We start from the raw sequence: 16,396 nt of genomic DNA, 5'->3' as shown, positions 1-16,396 counted from the left end.
CGCTTCTTCTCCCCTTAGTCCCTCGCTGCAGTGAGCCTGTTGCCAGCAGGTCTCACTGAAAATAAAAAACCTAAGTCTATTCTTTCTAAGAGCTCAGGAGAGCCCCTAGTGTGCATCCAACCTCGGCCGGGCACGAATTCTAACTGAGGCTTGGAGGAGGGTCATAGTGGGAGGAGCCAGTGCACACCAGGTAGTCTGAAATCTTTCTAGAGTGCCCAGCCTCCTTCGGAGCCCGCTATTCCCCATGGTCCTTACGGAGTTCCCAGCATCCACTAGGACGTCAGAGAAATAATGCTCTGTTCAGAGTGCCAAGAAGGCAGCATGTGCGCCACCTACAGGCCTCAGACATTCTTGCTGGAAACCTTTCAGATCAGTGTGGTAACAGGAGGAAGAGCCAATAATCTGCTACGTGCAGTAACCCAATGTGTGTACCAAACCTGATAGGCCAACAAGTGATCCCTAAAAAGACTTATCTAACAGGATCATACCCCAGAGAACGTGATCACAGAGTAAAGTAGTTACAAGTCTTAGTTTCATTTATTTTTTTTTCTTTGTAGTGAAAAGGACACTTATTTCTGCAATCACACTAACCCCAGACAAGTATAGTCTAGTCTAAGCATTCTAATAAATAGATTTTTCAGTTAAAAGAGGTGGCAGCTTGCTGGTCTGTGCCGGACAGATGCATGAACAGGTCCCCAAGTTCAGTCACGTTGTCCGTGCTGGGGCCACTTTGATTTTCTCGATCTTCAATGAAGTCCCATAACCTGACAGCGTTGAAGAACTGCATTGAAATCAAGGAAAACATGTAAGATGATAGCATTGTGACTACATGGAAACAGCTCAGTCACATGTTGAGGGGTGGAAATCCTACAAGTAGTAAAAACCACAACTTGAGCCACAGATTCACCCCACCGCTGGTACCATTATAATTCTCCGCTAAACACAACAATCCTGATCAATACTAAACCACATGTTACTTGTGATACATAATACTTCCAAGAGAAAATATGATCATTCTCACTAAACAAATATGTTGCAGGTAGCTTGTGTCCTCTAACACATGAGTATAACTAACAGTATTACCCCACTGTGACCATTTCCCAGTACATGCCTCCTGCTCAATGGGCCTAATTCATATTATTATGTAACCCCAATGGTTTACATACAAATAGGATGGTTGTGTGTCTGCGCAGGCACAAGATCTGTTCTGCTCATGTGCAGGACAGGTCTTGCGATATCGCTCGCAGCCCCGTCAGCTGCAGCATGACTGACTTGCTATGCTGTTTGGATGGTGGCACCCAGCATCAGTCTTCAAAATGGGGGCAGTCAAAGCGTGACTGGTCCGGGGTCTGCATTGTCGGACGCAGACTTACTGGACCCAGGTGTCCAAATCAGTAAGCTTCAGCTTACGAAGACTGACTGCTGCCTAAAACAATCGTGAATCTTGATGGATCCAAGGCTGCAACCTCAAACGCAGCACTTGGATCTCGCTAATGCTAACACGAGGAGTCTACCTCCTATCGATTCCTCCTGTTGCATTTGCATTTTAAATTCACGGAATTACACAGCCACATCCTTGTGGCTGTGCAATTCCTTACAATCATGATTTGGGCCCATTGTCCTGACTGGTTTCTTGGCAACAAGACAGAACTTAAAACTGAACAATTCATTTTTATTTAGATTTGCCCCGCTCATAGGCGATTGGTGGCAAAGCTGGGGCAGGTGAAATCCATAGCCAATGGCTGTCCCCGGCTGCCACAAACATTACAGTGTTGGACTGGTATTTAGATCTAATACAGAGACACTTTCATATATTTATTCTCTTATGATTTTACTTTATTAGATGTTCATCTAGCCTATAAATGACAAACTGGCTTCCTTAAGGCTATCACTTTCTTGGATCAAATTAAAGATTAAGAGCTTTAAATTCACAAATAAATAAGCCCCCCCCCCCCCCCTCCCCCTCCCACACCCTGATCTTACCCGCACTGTTCCTTCTGACCCAAGTTGTTTCCGTGGTTTCTCCGGGTCTGCTCTGGTGCCATCAGGATACATGTGCAAGTAGAGACACTTCCCCCCAAATGGGCAAGTGCCACGTCCCTGGTCAAAATACTTGCAGGCCTTTTTACTGAAACAGAAGATGATTGGGGATGGTTGACGCTTTGCAGATTTTAGACATGGTCTGAAAATACTAGCTATAACTTCTATAGAAGACCAGCTAAGACTTGTGAAATGCATGTATTTAATCAGAATATTCATGCATACTTAAAGTATACATCACAAACCTATAAATAACACACAAAAAGAGAGTCTATGCAGTTTTAAGATTATATATTTATTTTATTATCCTTTATTTATATGGTGCCACAAGGGTTCCGCAGCGCCCAATTACAGAGTACATAAACAAATAATCAAACAGGAAAACAGCAACTTACAGTTGACGACAATATAGGACAAGTACAGGGTAAATAAACATAGCTACATCAGCAGATGACACTGGAATAAGTATCAGGTGGCAGAAGACTGATGGATTTGGTGCAGCTGAAGATTATTAAAGTAAGAAAAGGGTAAGCACATGAGAGAAGAGGGCCCTACTCGTGAGAGATTACATTTATATATATATATATTTATTTCATCACTCTAGCGAGTGCCGTGCCGTTTGTGCAAATATATATATATATATATATATATATATATATATATATATATATATATATATATATATATATATATATATATATATATATATATATATATATATGGAGAAAAAATATAAGACCTGTCTCGCGCTGGAATTTTATGGAGCTACACCTTAGGGAAAATACCCCCTGTTAGCTGAGGTATAAAGAATATGAATAGAAGAGAAAGTGTTTCCCCAGGGAGCTAGTGATTCTACTCGGTATGTCAAACAAATTTATCACATATAATAAAATAGTCATAAAAAATCGACTCATTTATTTTTAAATAAAACACAATGAGATATAAACTGCATCACATTAAATCCGAAATAACAATCGGTATTCCATACATAAATGATGTTAGTAACAATTCAATTCACTTTCATGCGAATATATACAATATCTTCCTTGAAGAAATGACAAAATCGCTGTCTTAACCCAACGCGTTTCGTCCTACAGACTTCATCAGGGGTATTGTATTTACAATCTAGATAGAAGATATATATAAGCATTACATCAATATCCATTGATGTAATGCTTATATATATCTTCTATCTAGATTGTAAATACAATACCCCTGATGAAGTCTGTAGGACGAAACGCGTTGGGTTAAGACAGCGATTTTGTCATTTCTTCAAGGAAGATATTGTATATATTCGCATGAAAGTGAATTGAATTGTTACTAACATCATTTATGTATGGAATACCGATTGTTATTTCGGATTTAATGTGATGCAGTTTATATCTCATTGTGTTTTATTTAAAAATAAATGAGTCGATTTTTTATGACTATTTTATTATATGTGATAAATTTGTTTGACATACCGAGTAGAATCACTAGCTCCCTGGGGAAACACTTTCTCTTCTATATATATATATATATATATATATATATATATATATATATATATATATATATATATATATATATATATATATATAAAATTAAAGTTTCACAAAAACTCAGGCAACATAGATGATACTGGTCTCTAATGCAGAGACCCTTCAGGCACCATAGACACTGCCAGCAACAGCCCCTTACTTAAGTTACAGAGGAATATAACTTTCTGAAGGGTAAAGTACCTGTTTTAATCCTACAGAGAATATACTGCAACATCTCTTTTAAATCCAAGTGTTAAGTACACAGTACAATAGTCACACTCACCCCATCCCTTGCTTAAAAGCCTCAATAAGGTCATCCTTCTTGCTCTGTTCTTCCACCCAATACACACTGGGGATAACAAACTCTGATATCACACGACATTCTGGACATGATCTAGAATAAAGTAAAAATAAGAATTTACTTACCGATAATTCTATTTCTCATAGTCCGTAGTGGATGCTGGGACTCCGTCAGGACCATGGGGAATAGCGGGCTCCGCAGGAGACAGGGCACATCTAAAAAAGCTTTTAGGTCACATGGTGCGTACTGGCTCCTCCCCCTATGACCCTCCTCCAAGCCTCAGTTAGGTACTGTGCCCGGACGAGCGTACACAATAAGGAAGGATCTTGAATCCCGGGTAAGACTCATACCAGCCACACCAATCACACCGTACAACTTGTGATCTGAACCCAGTTAACAGTATGATAACACAAACGAAGTAGCCTCTGAACAGATGGCTCACAACAACAGTAATAACCCGATTTTTGTAACAATAACTATGTACAAGCATTGCAGACAATCCGCACTTGGGATGGGCGCCCAGCATCCACTACGGACTATGAGAAATAGAATTATCGGTAAGTAAATTCTTATTTTCTCTAACGTCCTAGTGGATGCTGGGACTCCGTCAGGACCATGGGGATTATACCAAAGCTCCCAAACGGGCGGGAGAGTGCGGATGACTCTGCAGCACCGAATGAGAGAACTCCAGGTCCTCTTTAGCCAGAGTATCAAATTTGTAAAATTTTACAAACGTGTTCTCCCCTGACCACGTAGCTGCTCGGCAAAGTTGTAATGCCGAGACTCCTCGGGCAGCCGCCCAGGATGAGCCCACTTTCCTTGTGGAATGGGCCTTTACAGATTTAGGCTGTGGCAGGCCTGCCACAGAATGTGCAAGTTGGATTGTACTACATATCCAACGTGCAATCGTCTGTTTAGACGCAGGAGCACCCAACTTGTTGGGTGCATACAATGTAAACAACGAGTCAGATTTTCTGACTCCAGCTGTCCTTGAAATATATATTTTTAATGCTCTGACAACGTCCAGTAACTTGGAGTCCTCCAAGTCGCTAGTAGCCGCAGGCACCACAATAGGCTGGTTCAAGTGAAATGCCGAAACCACCTTAGGGAGAAATTGAGGACGTGTCCTCAATTCTGCCCTGTCCGAATGGAATATCAGATATGGGCTTTTGTATGACAAAGCTGCCAACTCCGAAACTCTCCTGGCTGAAGCCAGGGCCAACAGCATGGTTACCTTCCATGTAAGGTATTTTAAATCTACCGATTTTAAAGGCTCAAACCAATGAGATTTGAGAAAATTTAGAACCACGTTCAAATCCCACGGTGCCACTGGAGGCACTATTGGGGGTTGTATATGTAGTACACCTTTGACAAAAGTTTGTACTTCAGGCACTGACGCCAATTCCTTCTGGAAGAAAATTGATAAGGCCGAAATTTGAACTTTAATGGACCCCAATTTGAGGCCCATAGACAATCCTGCTTGCAGGAAATGTAAGAATCGACCCAATTGAAATTCTTCCGTTGGAGCCTTCTTGGCCTCACACCACGCAACATATTTTCTCCAAATGCGGTGATAATGTTGTGCGGTCACTTCTTTCCTGGCTTTAATTAAAGTAGGAATAACTTCCTCAGGAATGCCCTTCTCTTTTAGAATCCGGCGTTCAACCGCCATGCCGTCAAACGCAGCCGCGGTAAGTCTTGCTGAAGCAGATCCCTTCTTAGAGGTAGAGGCCACGGATCCTCCGTGAGCATCTCTTGAAGTTCCGGATACCAAGTTCTTCTTGGCCAGTCCGGAGCTACCAGTATTGTTCTTACTCCTCTTTTCCGTATAATTCTCAGTACCTTTGGTATGAGAGGCAGAGGAGGGAACACATACACTGACTGGTACACCCACGGTGTTACCAGAGCGTCCACAGCTATTGCCTGAGGGTCTCTTGACCTGGCGCAATACCTGTCCAATTTTTTGTTGAGGCGAGACGCCATCATGTCCACCTTTGGTTTTTCCCAACGGTTCACAATCATGTGGAAAACTTCTGGATGAAGTCCCCACTCTCCCGGGTGAAGGTCGTGTCTGCTGAGGAAATCTGCTTCCCAGTTGTCCACTCCCGGGATGAACACTGCTGACAGTGCTACGACATGATTCTCCGCCCAGCGCAGAATCCTTGCAGCTTCTGCCATTGCACTCCTGCTTCTCGTGCCGCCTTGTCGGTTTACGTGGGCGACTGCCGTGATGTTGTTGGACTGGATCAACACCGGCTGACCCTGAAGCAGCGATTTTGCCAGGCTTAGAGCATTGTAGATCGCTCTTAGCTCCAGTATATTTATGTGAAGAGACGTCTCCAGGTTTGACCACACGCCCTGGAAGTTTCTTCCCTTTGTGACTGCTCCCCAACCTCGTAGGCTGGCATCCGTAGTCACCAGGACCCAGTCCTGTATGCCGAATCTGCGGCCCACTAACAGATGGGCAGTCTGCAACCACCACAGGAGAGACAACCTTGTTCTCGGTGACAGTGTTATCCGCTGATGCATGTGCAGATGCGATCCGGACCATTTGTCCAGCAGATCCCACTGAAATGTTCGTGCATGGAATCTGCCGAATGGAATCGCTTCGTACGAAGCCACCATCTTTCCCAGGACTCTTGTGCATTGATGTACTGACACAGTTCCTGGTTTTAGGAGGTTCTTGACAAGTTCGGATAACTCCCTTGCTTTCTCTTCCGGGAGAAATACCTTTTTCTGAACCGTGTCCAGAATCATGCCCAGGAACAGCAGATGTGTTGTCGGGGTCAATTGAGATTTTGGAAGATTTAGAATCCACCCGTGTTGCTGAAGCACTACTTGTGTTAGCGCTACACCGACTTCCAGCTGTTCTCTGGACTTTGCCCTTATCAGGAGATCGTCCAAGTAAGGGATAATTAATACGCCTTTTCTTCGTAGAAGAACCATCATTTCGGTCATTACCTTGGTAAAGACCCGAGGGGCCGTGGACAACCCAAACGGCAGCGTTTGAAACTGATAATGACAGTCTTGTATCACGAACCTGAGATACCCTTGGTGTGAGGGGTAAATCGGGACATGTAGATAAGCATCTTTTATGTCCAAGGACACCATGAAGTCTCCTTCTTCCAGATTCGCTATCACTGCTCTGAGTGACTCCATCTTGAACTTGAATTTCTTTATGTACAGGTTCAAGGATTTCAGATTTAGAATAGGCCTTACCGAACCGTCCGGTTTCGGTACCACAAATAGTGTGGAATAATACCCCTTTCCCTGTTGTAGGAGGGGTACCTTGACTATCACCTGCTGAGAATACAGCTTGTGAATGGCTTCCAAAACCGACGTCCTTTCTGAGGGAGACGTTGGTAAAGCAGACTTTAGGAACCGGCGAGGGGGAGACCTTTCGAACTCCAGCATGTAACCCTGAGATACTATCTGCAGGACCCACGGGTCCACTTGTGAGTGAACCCATTGATTGCTGAAAATCTTGAGTCGACCCCCCACCGTTCCTGAGTCCGCTTGTAAAGCCCCAGCGTCATGCTGATGGCTTTGTAGAAGCCGGGGCGGGCTTCTGTTCCTGGGCAGGGGCTGCTTGCTGCCCTTTCTTACCCTTTCCTCTGCCTCGCGGCAGATAAGACTGTCCTTTTGGTCGCTTTTTATAGGAGCGAAAGGACTGCGGCTGAAAAGACGGTGTCTTTTTCTGTTGGGAGGGGGTCTGAGGTAAAAAAAGTGGATTTGCCGGCAGTTGCCGTGGCCACCAGGTCCGAAAGACCGACCCCAAACAATTCCTCTCCTTTATATGGCAATACTTCCATATGTCTCTTGGAATCCGCATCACCTGACCACTGTCGCGTCCATAAACTTCTTCTGGCAGATATGGACATCGCGCTTACTCTTGATGCTAGAGTACAAACATCCCTCTGAGCATCTCGCATATAAAGGAAAGCATCCTTTAATTGCTCTAGAGTCAATAAAATACTGTCCCTATCCAGGGTATCAATATTTTCAGTCAGAGAATCCAACCACACTACCCCAGCACTGCACATCCAGGCTGAGGCTATTGCCGGTCGCAGTATAACACCAGTATGTGTGTATATACTCTTCAGTGTAGTTTCCAGCCTCCTATCTGCTGGATCCTTGAGGGCGGCCGTATCAGGAGACGGCAACGCCACTTGCTTTGATAAACGTGTGAGCGCCTTATCCACCCTAGGGGGTGTTTCCCAGCGCGCCCTAACCTCTGGTGGGAAAGGGTATAATGCCAATAACTTCTTGGAAATTAGCAGTTTTCTATCGGGGTTAACCCACGCTTCATCACACACGTCATTCAATTCCTCTGATTCTGGAAAAAATACAGGTAGTTTTTTCACCCCCCACATAATACCCCTTTTTGAGGTACCTGCAGTATCAGAGATCTGCAAAGCCTCCTTCATTGCCGTGATCATATAACGTGTGGCCCTATTGGAAAATACGTTTGTTTCTTCACCGTCGACACTAGATTCATCTGTGTCGGTACCCGTGTCGACTGACTGAGGTAAAGGACGTTTTACAGCCCCTGACGGTGTCTGAGACGCCTGAACCGGTACTAACTGGTTTGCCGGGCGTCTTATTTCGTCAACTGACTTTTGTAATGTGCTGACATTATCACGTAATTCCATAACTAAAGCCATCCATTCCGGTGTCGACTCCCTAGGGGGTGACATTACCATCATCGGCAATTGCTCTGCCTCCACACCAACATCGTCCTCATACATGTCGACACACACGTACCGACACACAGCAGCCACACAGGGAATGCTCTAATCGAAGACAGGACCCCCTAGCCCTTTGGGGAGACAGAGGGAGAGAGTTTGCCAGCACACACCAAAAGCGCTATAAATGTATATAAACAACCCTAGAAGGTGTTGTTTACTATATATGCGCTCTTAATATATAAATATCGCCAATTTATGCCCCCCTTCTCTTTGTTACCCTGTTTCTGTAGTGCAGTGCAGGGGAGAGACCTGGGAGCCTTCCTCACCAGCGGAGCTGAGCAGGAAAATGGCGCTGAGTGCTGAGGAGAATAAGCTCCGCCCCTTTTTCGGCGGGCTTTTCCCCGGTTTTTAAGAAACTGGCCTGGGTTAAAATACATACATATAGCCTTAATGGCTATATGTGATGTATTTATTTTGCCACTAAAGGTAATTATATTGCTGCCCAGGGCGCCCCCAGCAGCGCCCTGCACCCTCCGTGACTGAGTCAGTGAGCCGTGTGACAACAATGGCGCACAGCTGCCGTGCTGTGCGCTACCTTCAAGAAGACTGAGGAGTCTTCTGCCGCCTGCTTTCCGGACCTCCGTTCTGCCGTCTCTTCAGCGTCTGTAAGGGGGATCGGCGGCGCGGCTCCGGGACGAACCCCAGGCTGACCTGTGTTCCGACTCCCTCTGGAGCTAAGTGTCCAGTAGCCTAAGACTCCAATCCATCCTGCACGCAGGTGAGTTGGAAATCTCTCCCCTAAGTCCCTCGATGCAGTGATCCTGTTGCCAGCAGGAATCACTGAGATTGAAACCTAAAAAAAAACTTTTCTAAACAGCTCTTTAGGAGAGCCACCTAGATTGCACCCTCTCGGACGGGCACAAAAACCTAACTGAGGCTTGGAGGAGGGTCATAGGGGGAGGAGCCAGTACGCACCATGTGACCTAAAAGCTTTTTTAGATGTGCCCTGTCTCCTGCGGAGCCCGCTATTCCCCATGGTCCTGACGGAGTCCCAGCATCCACTAGGACGTTAGAGAAAGATATAGTTAATGTATGCAATACGTATCATATGCCTGAGCACGTAACCTGAACATGCCACAAACAAAATCCATGTGAATCACAAAGAAAGATAAGTTATCATCAGGACAATGCTCTGAGGAACAAGGAGCCACATCCGACAGATGAAAGCAGTAATATGGCACAGTCTAGGTGCAGTCACTCACTTTATAACCGGGTTCTCAAACTGTTTGGCACATCGCCACTGTCTGATGCAGTTGAGGCAATAGGTGTGATTGCAGTTGGACAGGATCCCGAATCTACGCTCAGAGGGCGAGGATTTCTCATACACAACCTCCATGCAGACACTGCAGATCTTATCCTGACTGGCCTGGAAAGCAAAAGCTTTTTCCATCTCCAGCTCGAAGGACGCCATACACAGCTGGAGGAGGAAGCAAACGTATGGGGTAAATAGATCACCAAAGGAATAACACAATCACACAACATTCCCATCCTATTAAACGGGAGGCATTTGATATGCCGGAATCCAGATAGCCGGCATACCAACAACTATTCTCCCTCTTGGGGTGTCCACGACACTCCTGGTGGGAGAATAAATAGTGTGGCGCAATGTGCCCGCAGCATGGTGAGCGCCACCATGCCCACAAGGGGCTCTACTGCGCTCACCCCGCTGCCTGCATGCCGGCGGTCAGGATCCCGGCACCGGCATAACATACTACACCCCTATTAAACATATGACCCAGCTTTGTGTTATAATATTGAAGATGTAGTAATATCCTATAGTAGACAGAAAAATATGTCAGGCACTAAATATAACTGGCATTATAACGGCACTGAGCATATAGGATGCATAACAAAGGGCAATACCTTGGACACAGCTAAGCCTCAAGAGCACAAACATCTTCTCTTCTGTTACAGGGGTAACATTTCTGAATGCTGCTTGAGGTCTTGTTATTAGAGCAACTGCTATGTACATTTATATTATCCTACAGAAAGGGTTATAAATGTCCCCAGAAGTGACATCATAATAGATCCTTATGTTTAAATCCTAGCAGAGGCTAGAGAAGTGAAGCAAGAGCATAAACAAGAATATACGACACTCTTAGGCTGGGTGCACTCTCTGCCGGCATAGCGGCCCATTTGGTAAGCATACACACTTACGGATCAGCTGCTTGCTGCATCTGTCCTGACATCACAACTGGATTGGCATTTTAATTTGCCTGCCCAGCTGTGATGTCTGTCCTTGCAGCCAGTGTACAGGCAGGCGGTAGGACACCCGTACGCACAGCGAGAGGTCTATGCTGCTGGGTTGACTCGATAGGTCTGTTTTTTTAGCCTAGGTGAAAAAACTGGACTTTTCGATATTTTTAGGGCGAATGGGGATTCGCCCTATTCAATAGCAGGGCCATTTTTTGGGGCTAGGTGAAAAATTCAGCAGGAGCGAAAAACATGTGGATTGGCGAATCCATGTTTTCTCACCTGCACTGGCAAAAACAAGGGACGTTTTTGCATATTTTTAGGCATTTTTCGCCAATGCCTTTCCACAAAAAAAAAAAGTGAAAAAAGGCATTGGTGAAAACCTCTCCAAAAAATAGGTGAAAACGGCCTTAACTGAATGGGGGTAATTCCAAGTTGATCGCAGCAGGATTTTTGATAGCAACTGGGCAAAACCATGTGCACTGCAGGGGAGGCAGATATAACATGTGCAGAGAGAGTTAGATTTGGGTGTGGTGTGTTCAATCTGCAATCTAATTTGCAGTGTAAAAATAAAGCAGCCAGTACTTACCCTGCACAGAAACAATATAACCCACCCAAATCTAACTCTTTCTGCACATGTTATATCTGCCTCCCCTGCAGTGCACATGATTTTGCCCAGTTGCTATCAAAAATCCTGCTGCGATCAACTTGGAATTACCCCCTATGCAGTGCGAATTCAACAGCTCCTTGATTACTGGAGCAAATTGCATACCTCCCTTAGTGTGTACCCAGCTTTACATTCTATTATACAAATTGATGTGTATTCTACCTAGAACAGCAAGAGACTATATGTAGGTGTTGGAAACCCTATCCGTTTGATAGATAGACAGTGTCTAGTTAGACAGTCAATAGATAGACACCATATATTAGACAGACATTAGGTCGACAGGGTCAAAAGGTTGACATGAAAAAGGTCGACAGGTCAAAAGGTCGACATAAAAAAGATAGACAAATGTTTTTTTTTTATGTAACATGTTTTTGGACTATTTCATACTTTCTCTATCCATGTCGGCATAGAGTTGGTTATAAACCTTGTGGCGAGCGCAGCGGGCCACCGTGCCCGAAGCGTGGCGAGCCCCGCGAGGGTATGCCTTTCTACAGATGACAAAACAATCCACGCAAATCACAAAAATGCAAAAAACATGGTGTCTACCTTTTTCATGTCGACCTTTTGACCCTGTCGACCTAATGTCTGTCTAACATATGGTGTCTATCTATTGAGTGTCTAACTAGACACTATCTATCTTTCATACCGGAACCGTTGGAAACCGTAGTAATAGCCAGCACACCTTTTCATGTGATTTCCTCTGCTCCTGGTCATAGGGGTGAAGCACTTGCAGATTACAGATCTCACACAAATCGCCATGGAGATAGACGCAGCTCTCTCCATAGTTACACGTCCCAGCCGCTGCATAGGGGCACAGCTGCTGTGGGTCCCCAGGATAGGGAGCTGCAATTTCCACTTCTTCCAGTCCTGTGCAGATGGCTTCCAGATAAGAATGTGGTTTCAAGTCTTGATCTCCAACTTGTGCATCACTGCAGTAAGGAGAGCTGGGAGCAGGGACTGACTGGTTCTTTTCCTCAGTCAACCCACACAGATCTGATTTAAAAAAATAAATAAAAAAAGAAGTGACTTTATAGATGGAAATAAGCCTCGTGCATCACTGTTTTCCTGGCAGGAAATGCCTTGTATAGAAGTATTAGACAAGAAACTCTACTGGTTGGGACACTCTCTGAAAAAATTAAAAGTACCTTTTAATAACGTTTGACTTTACTCACAAAACACACAAGTAAATCACACAGCTAGAAATATAATATATAGCAGTGCGATTTACTTGTGTGTTTTGTGAGTAAAGTCAAACATTATTAAAACATAAGTTACCGTATATACTCGAGTATAAGCCGACTTTTTCAGCACCTTTTTTTGTGCTGAAAAAGCCACTTCGGCTTATACTCAAGTGAGTATTTAGGAGGGACACGGAGGACACAGCGCGTGGCTCTCCTGTGTCCCTCCTGCGTCTCCGGCGTGTGTGTGTTAAAGGAAGTGCACGAACCGGCACTTCCTTTAAACACACACGCAGCAGCCGCAGGAGGGACACAGGAGAGCCGCGCGCTGTGCCCTCCGTGTCCCTCCTTCAGAAGACAGCGCGGGAGCGACAGGACAGCGCGGGAGCGACAGGACAGCGCGGGAGCGACGGAGGGTAAGTAACAAACTGGCACAGTGGGGCATATCTGGCACTGTGGGGCATATCTGGGACATCTGGCACTGTGGGGCATATCTGGCAGCATGAGGGCATATCTGGCACTGTGGGGCATATTTGGCAGCATGAGGGCATATCTGGCACTGTGGGGCATATTTGGCAGCATGAGGGCATATCTGGCACTGTGGGGCATATCTGGCAGCATGAGGGCATATCTGGCAGCATGAGGGCATATCTGGCACTGTGGGGCATAGCTGGAAGCATGAGGGCATATCTGGCACTGTGGGGCATATCTGGCACTGTGGGGCATATCTGGCACTGTGGGGCATATCTGGCACTGTGGGGCATATCTGGCACTGTGGGGCATATCTGGCACTGTGGGGCATATTTGGCAGCATGCGGGCATATCTGGCAGCATGAGGGCATATTTGGCAGCATGAGGGCATATCTGGCACTGTGGGGCATATCTGGCAGCATGAGGGCATATCTGGCACATCTGGCACTGTGGGGCATAGCTGGAAGCATGAGGGCATATCTGGCACTGTGGGGCATATCTGGCACTGTGGGGCATATCTGGCACTGTGGGGCATATCTGGCACTGTGGGGCATATCTGGCACTGTGGGGCATATCTGGCACTGTGGGGCATATCTGGCACTATGAGGGCTGTGAACGGCTAGAACTGCATTTCCCACCCTAGGCTTATACTCGAGTCAATAAGTTTTCCCAGGTTTTTGTGGTACCGGCTTATATTCGGGCCGACTTATACTCGAGTATATACGGCAATTAATTTTTCAAAGCTATAGGGCAGTATTCAATTATTTTAACCCCCTTCCACACCCAATCTGATTCTGCCGACGGGTGTGGTATAATCATTTTAGCTTGCTACCCCCGGGATAGTGAGGACTCCCAAACCGTTATGCAGCTAAACCTGATTACTATGGGCGCGATATACGAGATAACGGGGATCACTTTAGAAAGAAGATTGGGGCGTGATATCGCATTTCAATACCGCCCATAGAGTTTTTTTCTTTATCTTGTCTTATCTCTCTGGTTTGTCTAACTCTTGAATTGCTAGTACCAGCAATTCTGACTGCGATTGGGAAATATATTGCCAAATTTGTATGCTTCATTCTCTAATGACATCACACTGGTTCTGTATGGTACAACCTCACAAAGTGGGATAAAGTCAGTGTACCTTCCAAATCCCCGTTTTGTTGTTATTTTGTTACTGACTAGAAAAGTCCTACTACTCACCACGGTCTCTGAGTACAATGGCCTTCTTCTCCCGCTTCTGGGGGGTGCCCGTGGTGACGTCTGGTGGGGCTTCTTGTGCAGGTGGTGATGTAGAAGGGGTCTCTACGGACGCTGACGGTACGTCTTGTGAGAAGTAAACCAAGGGAGATCCTGTAGGTTTGACATGATCATATCTGTCGAAAAATGTATGCAGAGGTTCATTACTTTCCCTCTGTTAGAATGAAGTAACATACAGTATATATTTGTATGTGCAATATACATAGATATCAAATCTAAACATCTATTACACAACTCTCATAATTGATGTGAAAGTGGTAAAGGGTAGCCAGTAGACACATCAATTGTACAGCCCCTGTTTACCTGACTGCGGGCCAGATACAGAAATGGGCGCAGCCGACACAGCAGCTGTGGGATGAGATGCTAATGCTGCAGGAGGTGTCTTGTCTAAATAGACGCCTCCAGCCCCTTCTCTGATCCGCTGCTGTGCTCGAAGGCACAGCATCGGATCATCAGCGTGACCATCAGTCATCTGAGTAACCCCTCAGGTTACTCAGAAGATCAATTCCCTCTGCGAGATCACTCAGACTTCTCTCTCTCTTTGAGATCAATTCCATCAGTGTGTTCGCTATTTATGCTGGCAACCATAGGGCAGATGTACTAAGCCTTGGTGAGTGATAAAGTGGAGTAAACTACCAACCAATCAGCTCTTGTCTGTCATTTTTCAAACATAGCCTTTAATTCTCATTGATGAACCCTGCATCTCTGTGCATTCAGTCACACACACCCTCAGCTGTGTCTTAAATGTATGTGAACTCTCCTTGATGAACCCTGCAAACTACAACTCTTAATTTGAATTCACACTAATATATAATTTAGCAGTGTATGTAAATGTATTTGTATAATATTAGTACTTTCTTGTAGCTATTATCTCTTCTGAAGATGTTAATTGGAGTGTAGTTTAATAGCATACATGGACTGGTGTTTACTTAACACAGGGTACAAAAACTCTCACGTAAAGTAGAACGCCAGTGGAGTAAATCTCGTGGTTCAAGTGACTTTCTCACATATAAAAGACCGTGTACCACTCTTATCGTGATGCTCTGGACACTGCCAAACAAAATAAGAATTTACTTACCGATAATTCTATTTCTCATAGTCCGTAGTGGATGCTGGGGACTCCGAAAGGACCATGGGGAATAGCGGCTCCGCAGGAGACTGGGCACAAAGTAAAAGCTTTAGGACTAGCTGGTGTGCACTGGCTCCTCCCCCCATGACCCCCCTCCAAGCCGGACGAGCGTACACAATAAGGAAGGATTTTGAATCCCGGGTAAGACTCATACCAGCCACACCAATCACACTGTACAACCTGTGATCTGAACCCAGTTAACAGCATGATAACAGAAGGAGCCTCTGAAAAGATGGCTCACAACAACAATAACCCGATTTTTGTAACAATAACTATGTACAAGTAATGCAGACAATTCCGCACTTGGGATGGGCGCCCAGCATCCACTACGGACTATGAGAAATAGAATTATCGGTAAGTAAATTCTTATTTTCTCTAACGTCCTAGTGGATGATGGGGACTCCGAAAGGACCATGGGGATTATACCAAAGCTCCCAAACGGGCGGGAGAGTGCGGATGACTCTGCAGCACCGAATGAGAGAACTCCAGGTCCTCCTCAGCCAGGGTATCAAATTTGTAGAATTTAGCAAACGTGTTTGCCCCTGACCAAGTAGCTGCTCGGCAAAGTTGCAAGCTGAATTGTACTACAAATCCAACGAGCAATCGTCTGCTTAGAAGCAGGAGCACCCAGCTTGTTGGGTGCATACAGGATAAACAGCGAGTCAGATTTTCTGACTCCAGCCGTCCTGGAAACATATATTTTCAAGGCCCTGACAACGTCAAGCAACTTAGAGTCCTCTAAGTCCCTGGTAGCCGCAGGTACCACAATAGGTTGGTTCATGTGAAATGCAGAAACCACCTTAGGTAGAAATTGAGGACGAGTCCTCAATTCCGCCCTGTCAGAATGAAAAATTAAGTAAGGGCTTTTATATGATAAAGCCGCCAATTCTGA

The 16,396-nt window shown here is 45.3% G+C and overlaps 1 protein-coding gene across 3 annotated transcripts in view; it reads right to left on the bottom strand.

Moving 5' to 3' along the window:
* Positions 1–518: 518 nt before the first annotated feature.
* Positions 519–16,396, bottom strand: part of MKRN2 (makorin ring finger protein 2) — a 40,178-nt gene continuing 24,300 nt past the window's right edge. For all 3 annotated transcript variants that reach the window (XM_063940782.1, XM_063940783.1, XM_063940781.1), the window contains exons 3-8: positions 14,319–14,491; positions 12,152–12,462; positions 9,812–10,026; positions 3,844–3,954; positions 1,984–2,128; positions 519–781 (exon numbers count right to left, since the gene is read on the bottom strand). In XM_063940782.1, the coding sequence (XP_063796852.1) occupies positions 638–781; positions 1,984–2,128; positions 3,844–3,954; positions 9,812–10,026; positions 12,152–12,462; positions 14,319–14,491 (1,099 nt within the window). In that variant the 3' untranslated portion in view covers positions 519–637. The remainder of the gene's footprint in view (positions 782–1,983; positions 2,129–3,843; positions 3,955–9,811; positions 10,027–12,151; positions 12,463–14,318; positions 14,492–16,396) is intronic.

Source organism: Pseudophryne corroboree, chromosome 9 (assembly GCF_028390025.1).
Source record: "Pseudophryne corroboree isolate aPseCor3 chromosome 9, aPseCor3.hap2, whole genome shotgun sequence".
Classification (NCBI taxonomy): domain Eukaryota; kingdom Metazoa; phylum Chordata; class Amphibia; order Anura; family Myobatrachidae; genus Pseudophryne; species Pseudophryne corroboree.
Note: the sequence above shows the minus strand (reverse complement) of the source record. Positions and strands in the feature narration are given on the sequence as shown.